General features: G+C 44.0%; 1 protein-coding gene across 1 annotated transcript; it reads left to right on the top strand.

Annotated features, from left to right (window-relative positions):
• Positions 1–81: 81 nt before the first annotated feature.
• Positions 82–15,036, top strand: LOC139404836 (unconventional myosin-Ie-like). The gene is made up of 27 exons (XM_071147366.1): positions 82–287; positions 2,798–2,935; positions 3,341–3,430; positions 4,644–4,738; positions 4,888–4,975; positions 5,082–5,171; positions 5,399–5,530; positions 5,613–5,747; positions 5,825–5,957; positions 6,076–6,272; positions 6,742–6,822; positions 8,270–8,356; positions 8,457–8,543; positions 8,707–8,874; positions 9,096–9,181; positions 9,278–9,359; positions 9,911–10,116; positions 10,345–10,489; positions 10,602–10,716; positions 11,612–11,781; positions 12,012–12,157; positions 12,262–12,408; positions 13,623–13,780; positions 13,891–13,965; positions 14,052–14,274; positions 14,437–14,612; positions 14,893–15,036. The coding sequence occupies exons 1-27, from the start codon at positions 285–287 to the stop codon at positions 14,967–14,969; spliced, it is 3,330 nt and encodes a 1,109-aa protein (XP_071003467.1). The 5' UTR covers positions 82–284; the 3' UTR covers positions 14,970–15,036.
• The last annotated feature ends 1,293 nt before the right edge of the window (positions 15,037–16,329 follow it).

Here is a 16,329-nt window from a genome sequence, read left to right as displayed (position 1 = left end):
CCTGTCCACACTTCCGCTAGCAAATGTTTAAATTACTTACAAACTGACCCCACCTCCTTAGAAGAAGTCAGGCTAGGCTATTCAATCAACGTTGAAGCACCGGGTGAAAGTTTTTACATTGATAGAAAACAGCATATAATACCGACAATTAAATGAACCCTCTTTAGATTTATAAGTATGATATTACGTTTGAGTTTCACCTGAGCTCGTGACACTCCTTGCTTAGCTCCTCAAACTTTCCGTGTAAGTTGGATTTCTCAATCAGGAAGTAATATCAAGTTAAAATGGTAAGTAACCTATACTTTTTCTCAATCACCAACTACACACCGAAAATAATTTAAACATCATTCATCGAATGTTTAGCCTACTCGTGAAGTTCTCCCGACTGGAGAATATTTCCTTGAGCCAACAAGTCCAATTGCCTAGTGTTTGTGATACAGAAACCTGGTGGATGACAAGGATTGTCGACAAATATCCTTGGATGCCTGACCGGAGCTTGAAAAGGCGCTGTCCGTTCTTTGATTCATAAATCACTAACTTTAAACAACTGGCACTGTTGGATCCACACGACGTAAATATTAGTAAGTCTGCGCATTTTTCTTTTGCACAGACTTCCTTGTCGTGAACAGGTAGACAGTGTCTACATTTGATTCAATCAGTAGACTATTGCCTCAAATGTCCCAGTACTCCTTGAACTCCTTTCCAATAACTGAAAAGTATGGACAGGTTTTCACCTTAGTGCTGCTTCCACCTGTCAAGTCATGATCAGTGGTGCTAGGTTATAGGAAAGGTGACAAGGAAAGGGGTCTATAGTATATAATAACATTGGAATAGGCACAACGTTTAGGCCTACCCACAGATGGAAACACACGACTAGCCTGGGCATACACTTTTCCCAGAGGTCATTCATTGCATGCACACCTAAATCACAGCCTAGGCATACCCGTAGTCTACTACACATAGCCACAGAGAGTAGGGGTGCTGAGGGTTCTGCAGCACCCACTGAAAAATCATAATAAATAATGGTTTCTTTATTTTTTCTTCTCTCTCACAAAAGTAGTGCGCTGGGCCTTTAATAATCCTGTATTAGTGGACCAATTAGAGCATGCAAAACATTGTTCTCTGCTGCCACCCTGTCCACCTCCACAAACAATACCCCCAACTCCCAATTACTTCCCGTGGCTATGCTACTATAGTAAATGTTTTGCCTCTAAATGTTACTGCACTCAGCTAGCAAAATTGTTTCCCTGTCAAACTGCAGGTGAAGCTGATTCAAATGAATCAACCAGGAGCAACGTGTCTGGGCAGGGTTATCCCCATTGAACAGGCCCTAGGAGGGAAAAGGAATGTAGACAAATCAGGATAGGAAGATTTGAGGTCCACGGGGGACAGACCCCCTGTGATGTCATGCATACAAAATTATACCTGGTCATAACTTTGGGATTCAACATCGGGACTCTGTATTGGTTGGACACATTCAGGAGGACAACGTGACAGAATATTCTTCCTCTCCCGATCTAGTTTTTATCAGTACTGATCAAGTTAGAGAAAAGGGGAACAAACCACTGCTGGTATTCACCCTGTGACCTGTTTGGTTCCTTGTTAGAAATTCCACAGACGCATGACTGTTCTACGAGAACTGGACTGTCTGTTGCAATACCCAAACCATCTGTCTGTCATGGTGATTCATGACTGATAAATCACAAGGTATTTCCCTCGTGGCATTGCCTCTTCTTGCCCATCTGACCATCAGTGAATGAACGAAGAAACAACACAGCCTACGGCCTACAGCCTACGGTCTACAGCCTACGGTCTACAGCCTACAGCCTACACACTATATTGCTGCTTAGCCTTTCTGTTTCTTTTCTATGCAGAGTTTCTCATTCAGCACCTTGTATAATGTGATGTGTGTTTGACAACTACTTTACACCACTGAATTGACGAGGGTATTTCAATCATAAACGTTTGTCTCTTGGTCTTGGTAGGCCGTCATTGTCATTAAGAATTTGTTATGAAGTGACTTGCCTAGTTAAATCAAGTTTAAATAAATGATAGTGTTCTGATTCATCCTGGCAGGCACACAGCTATATTATGACATTACCTCACCAACTTGTGGTCAATATGGCAATATTCAAGGTTATTTTGGTAAGAGTGAGTACATTCACGTCAACGGTTGAGACATTTCTGTAGCTGTTTGAGTAGGATCATAGTTCTCATCCTCTTTTGAAATAGAGGCTGCTGTAATTGTGTAATACATGTGTTATGGTGGGAACATCTTTATGGTCGTGTGGTGAGTATGAAGACTATTTCTTTACTTTATGGTCATAACACATTCAGCTTATTTGTGGCAGGCACAGTCTAACAGGCACAGTCTAACAGGCACAGTCTAACAGGCACAGTCTAACAGGCACAGTCTAAAAAGTGTATTGATTGCTACTTTTATGTAATTTATTGTGTACAAGGTTGGTGACCACTGGTGTTCACTGTGCGGACATTACTATTTGCACCACACAAACCGTTGTACATTTCCAGAACTCCACAATGCGATCTTGAAGAGCTCACAGCCTCTTGTGTAAAGTAGTTGGTATGTCAGATTCCGGCATATTCAGTTTCCTTGCTACCAGCCCATCACTGATCTTTCCAACTCCCACTCCTCAGTCAGTTAATGAGGACATATGAGTGTTCCTTAATGGATGAGGAGAGGAGTTGAAATGGAAAGAGAGCGAATTTGAATTTGCACAGACTGGTTGCAATAAGTTTCTATCTCCCTCTCTTTCTGTCTGTTTCTCTGTCTCAGGGGAGTAAGGAGCGCTACCACTGGCAGACCCAGAATGTTAAGATCAGCGGGGTGGATGACATGGTCCTGCTCTCCAAGATCAACGAAGATGCCATCACTGACAACCTCAAGAAGAGATACATGGACGACTACATCTTTGTATCCTTCAGCTTCAACTTAGTAGTAGAACCAGGACACGCACTGCTATATGTGGCAAATACACTGAGGCTTTGCTGTGCTTTGTAGATGTACATACACCGTGGTCTCTCTGTCACACACACACACACAAACACACACACGCACGCCCTATGGACCTACACACCTGTGTGATCACTTCACCCACATCAGCCTGTTATGAGATTAGCCTTAATAACATACTTTAAAAAGTGTATAGCAACATGGAAGGATAATATGTTTGTGTCTCAACCACCATATTTACAGTACACCATGTAGCGTTAGGGACTAACACTGTGATCACAGCTACCCACGTCAGCGTTGTTGTGGTCCCTGGCGGTGGTGTCTTCTAGATGGATATTCAAGTTCTTCTTAACGTGTCTTCCTCAGACCTACATAGGGTCGGTGCTGATCTCTGTCAACCCCTTTAAACAGCTGCCCTACTTCACCGACAGAGAGGTGGAGCTCTACCAGGGAGCTGTGAGTAATAGACACACTACTAAAGACACTGGGCTTGCTGCTGGCTGGCTGCACCTACCTACCTACCTACCAGTTTCAGGATTTGTTTGCATCTCTCGATCTAGACGGAGAAACTGTAGTGTATAAAATGATGCTTATTAATAGGTGATGCAAAGTGTGCCCTCCCACATTCCCACTATCATGTAAATGATCTGTTCAATGCCATTAAGTTGTCCATTGTTTACCTGACCTCATAATCACAGAGTTAATGAATAACCCCAAGGCTTCCTGTTTCTCAGTTACCTCCTTCATTTCTTTGGTTTCACTCGGGTCTGAGGGACCAGTAGAAACTCCATTAACCACTTCTGTTACAAATATGTGACAATGTATTCTACTGCAGAAGTTTTTGTAAATGCCTTTTTTTAAGTAAATGTAAGTAAGTAAGAAGCGTCATCATGTAAGTAAGAAGCGTCATCATGTCAGTAAGAAGCGTCATCATGTCAGTAAGAAGCGTCATCATGTAAGTAAGAAGCGTCATCATGTAAGTAAGAAGCGTCATCATGTAAGTAAGAAGCGTCATCATGTAAGTAAGAAGCGTCATCATGTAAGTAAGAAGCGTCATCATGTCAGTAAGAAGCGTCATCATGTAAGTAAGAAGCGTCATCATGTCAGTAAGAAGCGTCATCATGTAAGTAAGAAGCGTCATCATGTAAGTAAGAAGCGTCATCATGTCAGTAAGAAGCGTCATCATGTCAGTAAGAAGCGTCATCATGTAAGTAAGAAGCGTCATCATGTAAGTAAGAAGCGTCATCATGTAAGTAAGAAGCGTCATCATGTAAGTAAGAAGCGTCATCATGTAAGTAAGAAGCGTCATCATGTAAGTAAGAAGCGTCATCATGTCAGTAAGAAGCGTCATCTATTGTGAATGCTGTTTACCGAGCTGGACAAAATAAAATACATGTTGAAAGTAAACTGCTGGATGTTTGATAGCAAGTCACCTAGGGCTTGTAGAAGACACTCATATATATATATATATATATATATATATTTTTTTTTTTCTTCTAATTAGTAATTTAGCAGGTGCTCTTATCCAGAGTGACTTACAGGAACAAATAGGGTTAAGTGCCTTGGTCAAGGGCACATCGACAGATTGTCGGCGTGGGGATTCGAACCAGCGACCTTTTGATTATTGGCCCAATGCTCTTAACCGCTATGCTTTCTCTTCCTTTTCCAGGCCCAGTATGAGAACCCCCCTCACATCTATGCCCTGGCTGACAACATGTACCGCAACATGATGATCGACTGTGAGAACCAGTGTGTCATCATCAGGTCTGACCAATCATCTCACTCCTAGAGATCAAACTTTATACTTCTTGTAACCTGAACTGTCACATAAACCATGCATTCTGTCAATGGAATACCATCACAATGAGTTAGGGTGTTGCCCTGTTTCCCAAAGCTTTCCGTTGTCTTTGCAGTGGGGAGAGTGGAGCAGGAAAGACTGTAGCAGCTAAATACATAATGGGTTACATCTCCAAGGTGTCGGGCGGAGGTCCCAAAGTCCAGGTATAGGGGATACATTTGACTAATGCTCCCTTCCATTCTCTCATTTCTTCTTCTCAGACACATATTAGTGGGTTCATCTGTTCTCCTTTATTCTTCTTCTTCACAGCACGTAAAAGACATCATCCTCCAATCCAACCCTCTCCTGGAGGCCTTTGGGAATGCCAAGACTGTGCGCAACAATAACTCTAGTCGCTTTGTGAGTAGAACCGGGAATCTGGGAATACCGATAGAATGGATAAGGAATTAGGGGTGCATTTCATTCCAAAATGTTGTGGCCTTCTGCCATTCACTCCCATTGGCAGAGATGATGGGACCAGATAGGTGAAGCAATAGGGAGGATTGTAGGTGGAGCTTTGTTGTTGCATTCCTGTTTTAGGCCTTATCTGGACAAGGAACCTTAATCACTGTCTGTTTTTACCACAGGGGAAGTACTTTGAGATCCAGTTCAGCCGTGGAGGAGAGCCAGACGGAGGGAAGATCTCCAACTTCCTGTTGGAGAAGTCCAGGGTGGTGTCACAGAACCAGGGAGAGAGGAACTTCCACATCTACTACCAGGTGGGACAGAATAACAATAACTAATTATGGAGAGAATTCCGTCACTTAATTAACCTTTGACCTAATGACCTCTGACCCTTAGCTCCTGGGGGGCGCCACTAAAGAGATGAGGGAGAACCTTGGTGTCACCACACCTGACTACTACCTCTACCTGAACCAGTCTGGCACCTACACCGTGGAGGATGTCAACGATAAGAAGGAATTCTCTGACACCATGGTGAGCTCTCTCTCTCTCTTTCTCTCTTTTTCACTTGTATAGAGAGGCAGTTTGTCTTCATTGTGTCTGTGTTTTAGGAAGCCATGTCAGTGGTGGGCCTGTCTGTAGATGATCAGGACATGGTGATGCAGATCGTAGCAGGCATCCTGCATCTGGGTAACATCGTCTTCAGAGAGGAGGGAAACTACGCTGTGGTGGAGAGTGAGGACTGTGAGTTACATACATACATACACACACAATCCCAAACCAACCCCTATCCTATACCCTCTTTGCACTTGTGATCTCTCTGGCTGTCCTATATCACTTCCCCTCCTCCATGTTCCGGCAGTCCTGGCGTTCCCGGCCTACCTGTTGGGAATCTCCCAGGAGGGTCTGAAAAACAAGCTGACCAGCCGGATCATGGACAGCAAGTGGGGAGGCAAGACGGAGAGCATCGCTGTCACTCTGAACACAGAGCAGGCCTCCTTCACACGGGACGCCCTCTCCAAAGCCCTCTACTCACGCCTGTTTGACTTTCTTGTGGATGTAAGTGTCCATTTTAATTTCAGAAGGAACCTGTCAGTGAGGTTCCGTTTATCCTCATCAATTTGCTCACCTACAGTATATTTTGACTGATTAACTAGTAGAGGGAACATTTAACAGCAAAGCATGGCCATGGCCATTTAACAGCAAAGCATTGCCATGTTCACAATCACTATAAAGAGGCATCTCTCTTATCGGAACATGTATTGGACTTGCTGTCTGAATTCTTGTCCAGTTGTTTGTCTTTTGACTGCTGGGCTGGGAGCCTCACAAGACAGAACACGTCTAGAGATGGGAGCAGCAGGGAGGCAGCACAGCTTACACATGTTCTGTCCTGTTGTCTCACAAGAGGTTTACTGCAGTACTGTTGCTACGACCATGACACCTTATTTTATTGTAGTACTGTATGATGAAAATATAGACTAGCAATTCAACTTCTTCATAGATTTCTTTCTTCTCTCCACTCCCCCAGTCTATCAACAAAGCCATACAGAAAGACCACGAGGAATTCAACATCGGGGTGCTGGACATCTATGGCTTTGAAATCTTCCAGGTGGATATTTCTGTGCTTCCTCATACAGGAGTTCCACTTCTTCTATTGGACTATGCTTCATTTCCTTTAACACTGTATACATAAAGATTTCTACCTATAGGCTGTTAGACCATATCATTTAGTTGAAGATCACATGTGTCCTGCACACCTAATCACATGTGACCTGTACACCCAATCACATAATCACATATGTCCTGTACACCTAATCACATGTGTCCTGCACACCTAATCACATATGTCCTAACAACATCCTGCACACCTAATCACATGTCCTGCACACCTAATCACACGTGTCCTGCACACCTAATCACATATGTCCTAACAACATCCTGCACACCTAATCACATATGTCCTAACAACATCCTGCACACCTAATCACATGTCCTGCACACCTAATCACATATGTCCTAACAACATCCTGCACACCTAATCACACGTGTCCTGCACACCTAATCACACGTGTCCTGCACACCTAATCACATATGTCCTAACAACATCCTGCACACCTAATCACACGTGTCCTGCACACCTAATCACACGTGTCCTGCACACCTAATCACACGTGTCCTGCACACCTAATCACACGTGTCCTGCACACCTAATCACACGTGTCCTGCACACCTAATCACACGTGACCTGTACACCTAATCACATATGTCCTAACAACATCCTGCACACCTAATCACACGTGTCCTGCACACCTAATCACACGTGACCTGTACACCTAATCACATATGTCCTAACAACATCCTGCACACCTAATCACACGTGTCCTGCACACCTAATCACATGTGACCTGTACACCTAATCACACGTGTCCTGTACACCTAATCACACGTGTCCTGCACACCTAATTGCCACCTCCAGTTACGTTGAATTGTTACTACATACAAAATCGCTAATGCTACGTATGCTCTCTGTTGTGGGAATGACCACCAGGGACACCTGAAGTCAACCTTAAATGAATGATTCTTTATTATCATCAAGCTGGAGAGGTTCCAACAAATAAATGCACCAAGTATTATCTCTGCCGGGGCAGTCCCGTTGGGTCTCTTATATACTGCTTACACAGTCAAGTTATATTTGCATGATTTAGCTTATTCATTATTTATTATTCATTCATCATTAACTTTTGGTTCATGCTTGTGACCGACCAATACCTCACAAGGCTTCTTCTCTCCAAGCTGACACCTTGAAACTGAGATATTCCTTTCTCAAAACAAGGTTGTGGGTGTACTGCCACATTGCTTATACTGATAGTGAGGATTCCTCCCAGGCATGATCCATCAGTAACTTGGTTGTGGGTGTACTGCCACATTGCTTATACTGATAGTGAGGATTCCTCCCAGGCATGATCCACCAGTAACTTGCATCAACCCAGTCGAATTGGTTATTAGAAAAGCACAAACATAACATTTTCCTTCACATCTCTATTTAACACTAATAGAAAAACGGCTTTGAGCAGTTCTGCATCAACTTTGTGAATGAGAAGCTGCAGCAGATTTTCATTGAGCTCACGTTAAAAGCTGAGCAGGTAAGTTATAACTCTACATTACCTGTTTCACTCTTTCGTCTTGTGATAGGTCTACATTACTTTGGCCTGTTTTCCCAGATACTGACGTTGTTTCTTGTAGGAGGAATATGTGCAGGAAGGGATCAAGTGGACCCCGATCGAGTACTTTAACAACAAAATCGTGTGTGACCTCATTGAGTCCAAACTGGTGAGTGATCATATTTGGTCATTGCTGTAGTGCTGAAGTTGACCGGGCCATTTTGCCTGTAATTCAGGTGAACTAGTTACAGTACCAGTAGATGTTGTGTGTGTGTGTGTGTGTGTGTGTGTGTGTGGTACAGTTCTTGATATGCCCTGTTCTTATTACCCAGAACCCCCCAGGCATCATGAGTATCTTGGACGATGTGTGTGCCACCATGCATGCTAAGGGGGAGGGTGCAGACCAGACCCTGATCCAGAAGCTACAAGCGGGAATCAGCTCCCATGAGCACTTCAACAACTGGAATAAAGGCTTCATAGTGCACCACTACGCTGGCAAGGTACGTACACCATACAGTACAACACTATGGGCCTTTTACAATGCATCCTCATCGCAACCTGATCCAACATTCCAAAGATTACAGCTCTTTGATTTAATTTGGTACATTGCCCCCTGGTGGGGGTTTGAAGAACATGGAGCCCACATATCCCAAATATCAGAATGTGTTAGAGGGAAAATGCTGATAGCTTCTCTCTCTCTCTCTCTCTCTCTCTCTCTCAGGTGTCCTATGATGTCAGTGGCTTCTGTGAGAGGAACAGAGATGTGCTCTTCAACGACATCATTGAGCTGATGCAGAGCAGTGAATTGTAAGTGTAGTGAGACGTGTTATAATAGGTATACTATATGATAATTACATAGTCTGCCACTGACCAGCCTCTCTCTGTCTGTCTGTGTTTGGGCAGTGCCTTCATAAAAACCCTTTTCCCAGAAAACCTAGAGGCAGAGAAAAAGGGCCGTCCTACCACCGCCAGTAGCAAGATCAAGGTAAGGATCTGACACGGTTGTGTGCTACTACAATCTCTGTAGACCCAGAACAAAGTCTCACGTAATTGGTCAGCTGCTTGATTAAGTTCTGGGTCCATACGTGTGAAGAGAAGAGATGGTAGAACGAGCAGCAGAACAGGAACGAGGAGCGGAACCCTCTGTCTACGGGCTAAATGTCCCCTCCCAAAATTCGAAAGATGTTAACACCTGCGAAATCGTGATTTGTCCAAATAACCAGTGAGGAAAGACCCACACACTGTAAGCACTGCTGCTCATTATCCCACCCATCCCATTCCTTCCCCACAGATACTACCATACCAGTTATGTTTATGTAGATCTGTCCACTAAGTATTATTGTTGCTATGGAAACAGACATGCCAGTCCAATCTCAGATGAGTGGCTCCCCCACCCCCCTGTCTTCCATAACATCCCGGCCACGGGTCACTGTATGTGTTATTGTACAGGGATATATTTTCTTCCATCAGTCTGTTTACTACTCTGAGCGCCTGGTCTGTGCTACCAAGCTGTGATTGAACCTCCATGTCCTTCAGAAACAAGCCAACAACCTGGTCCAGACCCTGATGAAGTGCACCCCCCACTACATCCGCTGTATCAAGCCCAACGAGACCAAGAAGCCTCGGGACTGGGAGGACACTCGGGCCAAACACCAGGTGGAGTACCTGGGCCTGCGGGAGAACATTCGTGTGCGCCGCGCCGGGTACGCATTCCGCCGAGCCTTCGCCAAGTTCCTGCAGAGGTGAGCCCTAAGGTCATAGGGGTCAGGGGTCCAAGAGATGGATTTCCATGCTGGCTTCACAGATTTCAAACATCAGTACAAATGTATTTGTTCATGTTGTTTTAATCAGCGTTTGGCTTGATCTGAATTAATTCCACCCAATACTTTGTTTTCATCTATTTAAAAAATGTATGCATGACTTGAGGACATTCTGCCAGTCCAGTAAAATGGCTTTGTGTGGTCCTACAGGTACGCCATCCTGACCAGGGAGACATGGCCCCGGTGGACAGGGGAGGAGAGGAAGGGGGTTTTGCACCTCCTCCACTCTGTCAACATGGACCAGGACCAGTACCAGCTGGGAAAGACTAAGATCTTCATCAAGGCCCCAGAATCAGTACGTCTTTCTCTCGTTATCTAGAAAACCTCTATACTGACACATAACAGTCTGGTTCTTCTTACTATAAAGATGATCATTTATAGAAGTATTGTGAAATATGTTTCTGTAGTTGTTCTTGCTGGAGGAGATGAGGGAAAGGAAATATAACGGATATGCTCGGGCCATCCAGAAGGCCTGGCGCAAACACATCGCCGTCCGCAAGTACGTCAAGATGAGAGAGGAAGGTAAGGTATGGTTTCTCTCTGTGGGAATCAGCTTTTTGCCATGTACAGTCAGTACTGCATAATAGTGCACTATATCTACTGTATATGTTAAGCCCTGTATCCTGTCAGGTCAGTACTGTATAATAGTGCACTATATCTACTGTATATGTTAAGCCCTGTATCCTGTCAGTTCAGTACTGCATAATAGTGTACTATATCTACTGTATATGTTAAGCCCTGTATCCTGTCAGTTCAGTACTGCATAATAGTGCATTATATCTACTGTATATGTTAAGCCCTGTGTCCTGTCAGTTCAGTACTGTGTCACACTGTAGTGTCCTGTCAGTTCAGTACTGTGTCACACTGTAGTGTCCTGTCAGTTCAGTACTGTGTCACACTGTAGTGTCCTGTCAGTTCAGTACTGTGTCACACTGTAGTGTCCTGTCAGTTCAGTACTGTGTCACACTGTAGTGTCCTGTCAGTTCAGTACTGTGTCACACTCTAGTGTCCTGTCAGTTCAGTACTGTGTCACACTGTGTCCTGTCAGTTCAGCACTGTGTCACACTGTGTCATGTCCTGTCAGTTCAGCACTGTCACACTGTGTCGTGTCAGTTCAGTACTGTGTCACACTGTGTCGTGTCAGTTCAGTACTGTGTCACACTGTGTCGTGTCAGTTCAGTACTGTGTCACACTGTGTCAGTTCAGTACTGTGTCACACTGTGTCAGTTCAGTACTGTGTCACACTGTGTCGTGTCGTGTCAGTTCAGTACTGTATCACACTGTGTCGTGTCAGTTCAGTACTGTATCACACTGTGTCCTGTCAGTTCAGTACTGTATCACACTGTGTCCTGTCAGTACTGTGTCACACTGTGTCCTGTCAGTTCAGTACTGTATCACACTGTGTCGTGTCCTGTAGCCTCAGACATCCTACTGAATAAGAAGGAGAGGAGGAGGAACAGCCTCAACAGGAACTTTGTGGGCGACTACATCGGCACCGACAACCACCCCGAGATCCGGCAGTTCGTGGGCCGCCGGGAGAAGATCGATTTTGCAGATGTGGTTGCCAAATATGACCGCAGGTTTAGGGTAAGAGTCAAGTATGGCCACAGTAACAAACCAACATTAACATTGTCACAGAACGCATAATGCTATTGTTATTCATGTTAAATAGACAAGACAGTGTTTCTACTCCCTCTACGGTTTGGTGGATATTGCCAATGCTTGTCTGCTCAATGAACCCCCTATATATTGTGGTTCCTGGTCAGTAAGCCTATAATAGCAACAAGTTATATAATATCCCTCTCTCCATCTTGCAGACTGTGAAGCGTGACCTCATCCTGACCCCTAAGTTCCTGTATCTGATTGGTCGGGAGAAGGTGAAGCAGGGACCAGATAAGGGACAGATCCACGAGGTTCTGAAGAGACAGATAGAAGTGGAGAAGATTCAGTCAGTCTCTCTCAGGTGCCGGTTTAGATACTCTGGAAGTGTTATACCAGTTGATGGTCATGATGCACAGTAGTAGAAATGGGCGTTTCATTGAAAAGATGTCTCCTTTCCTCCCTCAGCACCCTGCAGGATGACTTCTTCATCATCCACGAGGAGCATTACGACAGTGTCCTTCAGTGCATCTTCAAGACGGAGTTCCTCAGTCTGCTCTACAAACGTTATGATGAGAAGACCCAGAGGAAGCTACCGCTCAAGTTCAACAACCTGTCAGTCAGTCTTTACTCTGAGCTTAGCCTTAGACCAATCAGTGGGGTCTTACTGTTAAACAGTTGAAACCATAACAGTAGTTTTCTATAAAATGCTGAGGGATGGGGCTGGAGAAATAAAACCACTCTCTCATAGACCGATATGGATGCAAGGACTGATCATCCATGATATCATGAAGATAGCTTTAACCATGTTTTGAGGCTATACAGTTTTACATTTACTTTGTATACAAACATTGGAGTAAAGTAAGCCTATACTTTGGGTTCTGACTGCAGTGTATTGATTTATCAGCAACTTAAATGACTAAAACCACATATAAAGTATGTAAAAGAGATGATGGAGCTGTATCTTTATAAGATCATGTACAACCACCAAAATGAAAACTAGACAGTCAGGGAGAATCTAAAATTCCAAAGATGTCATGGGCATGGGTCTCGCTGTGATGTTATAATGTTTGAGTCAGAACATGGCATGGGTCTCGCTGTGATGTTATAATGTTTGAGTCAGAACATGGCATGGGTCTCGCTGTGATGTTATGATGTTTGAGTCAGAACATGGCATGGGTCTCGCTGTGATGTTATAATGTTTGAGTCAGAACATGGCATGGGTCTCGCTGTGATGTTATGATGTTTGAGTCAGAACATGGCATGGGTCTCGCTGTGATGTTATGATGTTTGAGTCAGAACATGGCATGGGTCTCGCTGTGATGTTATAATGTTTGAGTCAGAACATGGCATGGGTCTCGCTGTGATGTTATGATGTTTGAGTCAGAACATGGCATGGGTCTCGCTGTGATGTTATGATGTTTGAGTCAGAACATGGCATGGGTCTCGCTGTGATGTTATAATGTTTGTGTCACCCAGATAGCATAAGAACATGGCATAAGCCCTGGCAAAATGTGGAGAATTGTACCAAATTTGCTTTAAAACAGCAAGACCTGCGGCCAAGTGGAGGGCCTTTAAACATTTTGGCGGGAGACGCCCCCAAGCTAAATTATTATATTCTTAGAGAATCAATTAAATCATTAATTTATAAGTCCAAAAAGGGATGTTGCAACTGCTGATTTCCCCTTAAAACATCCCAGTGTCATGCTTTACGTCAACGATCATGAATAATCTCAAAGATGCATAACGCAAAAGTTATCCAGTTTGAGTCTTTTAAGCCATATCTTAACCCATTGCGCTTCTCTCTCCCCTCTCCGTTCCTCGTTTAGACTGGAGTTTAAGGTGAAGAAGGGAGGTTGGGGGCCGTTCTCTGCTGCTGGCTCCAGGCAGATCCAGTTCCAGGCAGGCCAAGGAGAAGAGGCGGTTGTGAAGCCCAGCAGCAAGGTCCTCATAGTCACCATCGGACCCGGGCTCCCAAAGAACTCCAGTGAGTCCAAGCACTTTGAATGGAGACTTCTATTAGTAGGCCTAATCTGTGTCTGCAACCGTCCCATAGCATTTCAGACACATCACACCTTTTTGTCATGTGTTCCCCAGGACCGACCCGCAGGGACAACAGGAAAAGTCGCTACATGGGAAACCAGACTCCAGGCTCAGGACAGCAGTCACAAGGTGAGAGAACTAGATATCTGAGCCTCTCCAATGATGGCACTCATTTCACTTTTGACCTGACTCAACATCTCCCTCATCTGTCTCAGGCGCCCCCAGGGGCAGAGGCCGAGGTGGGGGTGGTGGTCAGCGGGGTGGTGGTCAGCGGGGTGGGCCACCCTCGTCCAGGGTCTCTCTGCTCCGCCGGCAGTCCAGTATGGAGCAGCCTACACTACCCCGACAACAGAGGTCCCGGCAGACCAACAACCACTCCAACAACCAGAGCCAGGCAGACACCGCTTTCATGAACGTGCCTGACCAGGGAGTGGCTGGGTGAGTTCTCAGGTCCTGTTTGAATACTTGTTAGGTTGTTAAAATTGATATTCTTCCTGTTGTTGCTGGTGTTTAAAAAAAACCTCAAATGGTATTATATACTGTAAACCAAGAAAGGCACTTTTTCTAAATCTCTCTTTCTCTCCTCCCAATTTCGCTCAGTGTTCATCGTAGACGCTCAAAGGAGGTCAAGCCTTCCCCAGGAGCGGGCCGCCCCAAGCCTGCCCCCAAGCCCAAGCCTCGCTCCCCTGAATGCCGAGCGCTGTATGCTTACGACGCCCAGGACACTGATGAGCTGAGCTTCAACGCGGAGGATGTCATTGAAATCCTCACTGAAGGTACTAAACTCTTACAGTAGATCATCTCTGAAGTTATATTTGTATAAACTGAGTATATTAATTACAGTAGTATAAAACTGCTATTAGTCATATACTATAAGTACTGCTACATATTATATACTGATATTATTGTAGCATTATTAAAGGTATACTATAACCACATGTTCAACTGTGATGCAGTCTTCCTGTGCTTCACCTGTAATTCCCTCTGAGGATAGAAAAGGGCTATATAGTCTATAATTGCTAGATTGACCGGTTTTCTCACCCATCCTCCCTCCAGATCCATCAGGCTGGTGGTACGGTCGTCTTCGCGGGAGGGAAGGCATGTTTCCTGGGAATTATGTAAAGAAGATTTAGGCTGGAGCGATGAGGGACTTGTCTAAAGGTAGAAGATCTAGACTGGAGCGATGAGGGACATGTCCAATGAGAGAAGATCTAGACTGGAGCGATGAGGGACATGTCCAATGAGAGAAGATCTAGACTGGAGCGATGAGGGACATGTCCAATGAGAGAAGATCTAGACTGGAGCGATGAGGGACATGTCCAATGAGAGTCAGGTGGTAACAGTAGAATTACAACCATACCAAGTGCATTACTACAGAGACAAAACAAAAAAGCATAATTAAAGCATTTCTCCATACCATCTCTCTTTGGAGTCCAAGACAAGGTGATGATTTTTGACAAAGATGGTTTGAAGTGCAAATACTACTAATTTTTATCAATGGATTTTATCTATTGTTTTAGCATGTGTTAGCTTTTTTTAAAGACTGAACAAATATTTTTATAGCCATTTACCTCGAGTGTTCAAATAAATCTTAGTTTTATTTGCTCTTTCACGTTTGTTTAATACATAGGACCAAATGTCCATAATAATCTCAGTTCAGGTGGAGTTGGGATAGAATGGGTAATTACAAAACATTTTTGACAAGATATATATTGTAAAATATATATTAGTTGTGTATTTTATGTGATTATCCATGTCTTAGGTAGATATTTCACAATTCTATATTTAGTGAAGATTTGTAAGGCTGAGTTTACACAGGCAGCCCAATTCTGATGTTTTATCCAATTATCTGCAAAAGGGCTGGTCTGATTGGCCAGAAGACCAATTAATGGGAAAATAATTAGAATTGGGCTGCCTGTGTAAACCCAGCCTTACTGATCTTCACTGATGTAGAATTGTGAAATATCTACCTAAGATGATGATGAACCATATAAGACATTAACAGAGCCTACCATTTCCCATGTTTTATAATAGGCTACATGGTACATGTTATTACCCAGCGATAGTCTGTTAAAAAAGACAGTTGATTGTTTGTTGACAGTTGACATAAGGTCATAATGAACAAAAAATTAAAAGAATTGTAAACCATCAAATATTGAGGGGTTGTTTCTTTGGGGGGAGGGGGGTCACCAAAGATTGTCCCATGACACTCTTTTTACAGCCTATGGACACTGGTCATGTCTAGAAGGGATGGCACTGATGTCAAAGTGACTATTGAGTTGCATCAGGATAATTTTAGCTCACCCTAACCCTTTTTATAACCTTAACCTATTCTCCTAAACTAACTGCGTAAGTTGTCCTAACCTGCTGAGTAAGTTATCCTAACCTGGTACTAAAAGTCACTTCTGACATGAGCGGCATCCCATCACAAACCTCTCGACACTACTTACCATTGTTTTTTACAACTAACTCTATTACCACAGATAGAACAAC

Source organism: Oncorhynchus clarkii, unplaced genomic scaffold (assembly GCF_045791955.1).
Source record: "Oncorhynchus clarkii lewisi isolate Uvic-CL-2024 unplaced genomic scaffold, UVic_Ocla_1.0 unplaced_contig_10955_pilon_pilon, whole genome shotgun sequence".
Taxonomy (NCBI): Eukaryota; Metazoa; Chordata; class Actinopteri; order Salmoniformes; family Salmonidae; genus Oncorhynchus; species Oncorhynchus clarkii.
Note: the sequence above shows the minus strand (reverse complement) of the source record. Positions and strands in the feature narration are given on the sequence as shown.

Bases quoted from the DNA above. Each gene is read 5' to 3' on its own strand.
- LOC139404836 (XM_071147366.1), top strand. The intron at 5,748-5,824 runs GTGAGCTCTCTC...TCTGTGTTTTAG, and splicing joins AGGAATTCTCTGACACCATG to GAAGCCATGTCAGTGGTGGG. The intron at 13,966-14,051 runs GTGAGAGAACTA...CATCTGTCTCAG, and splicing joins CTCAGGACAGCAGTCACAAG to GCGCCCCCAGGGGCAGAGGC.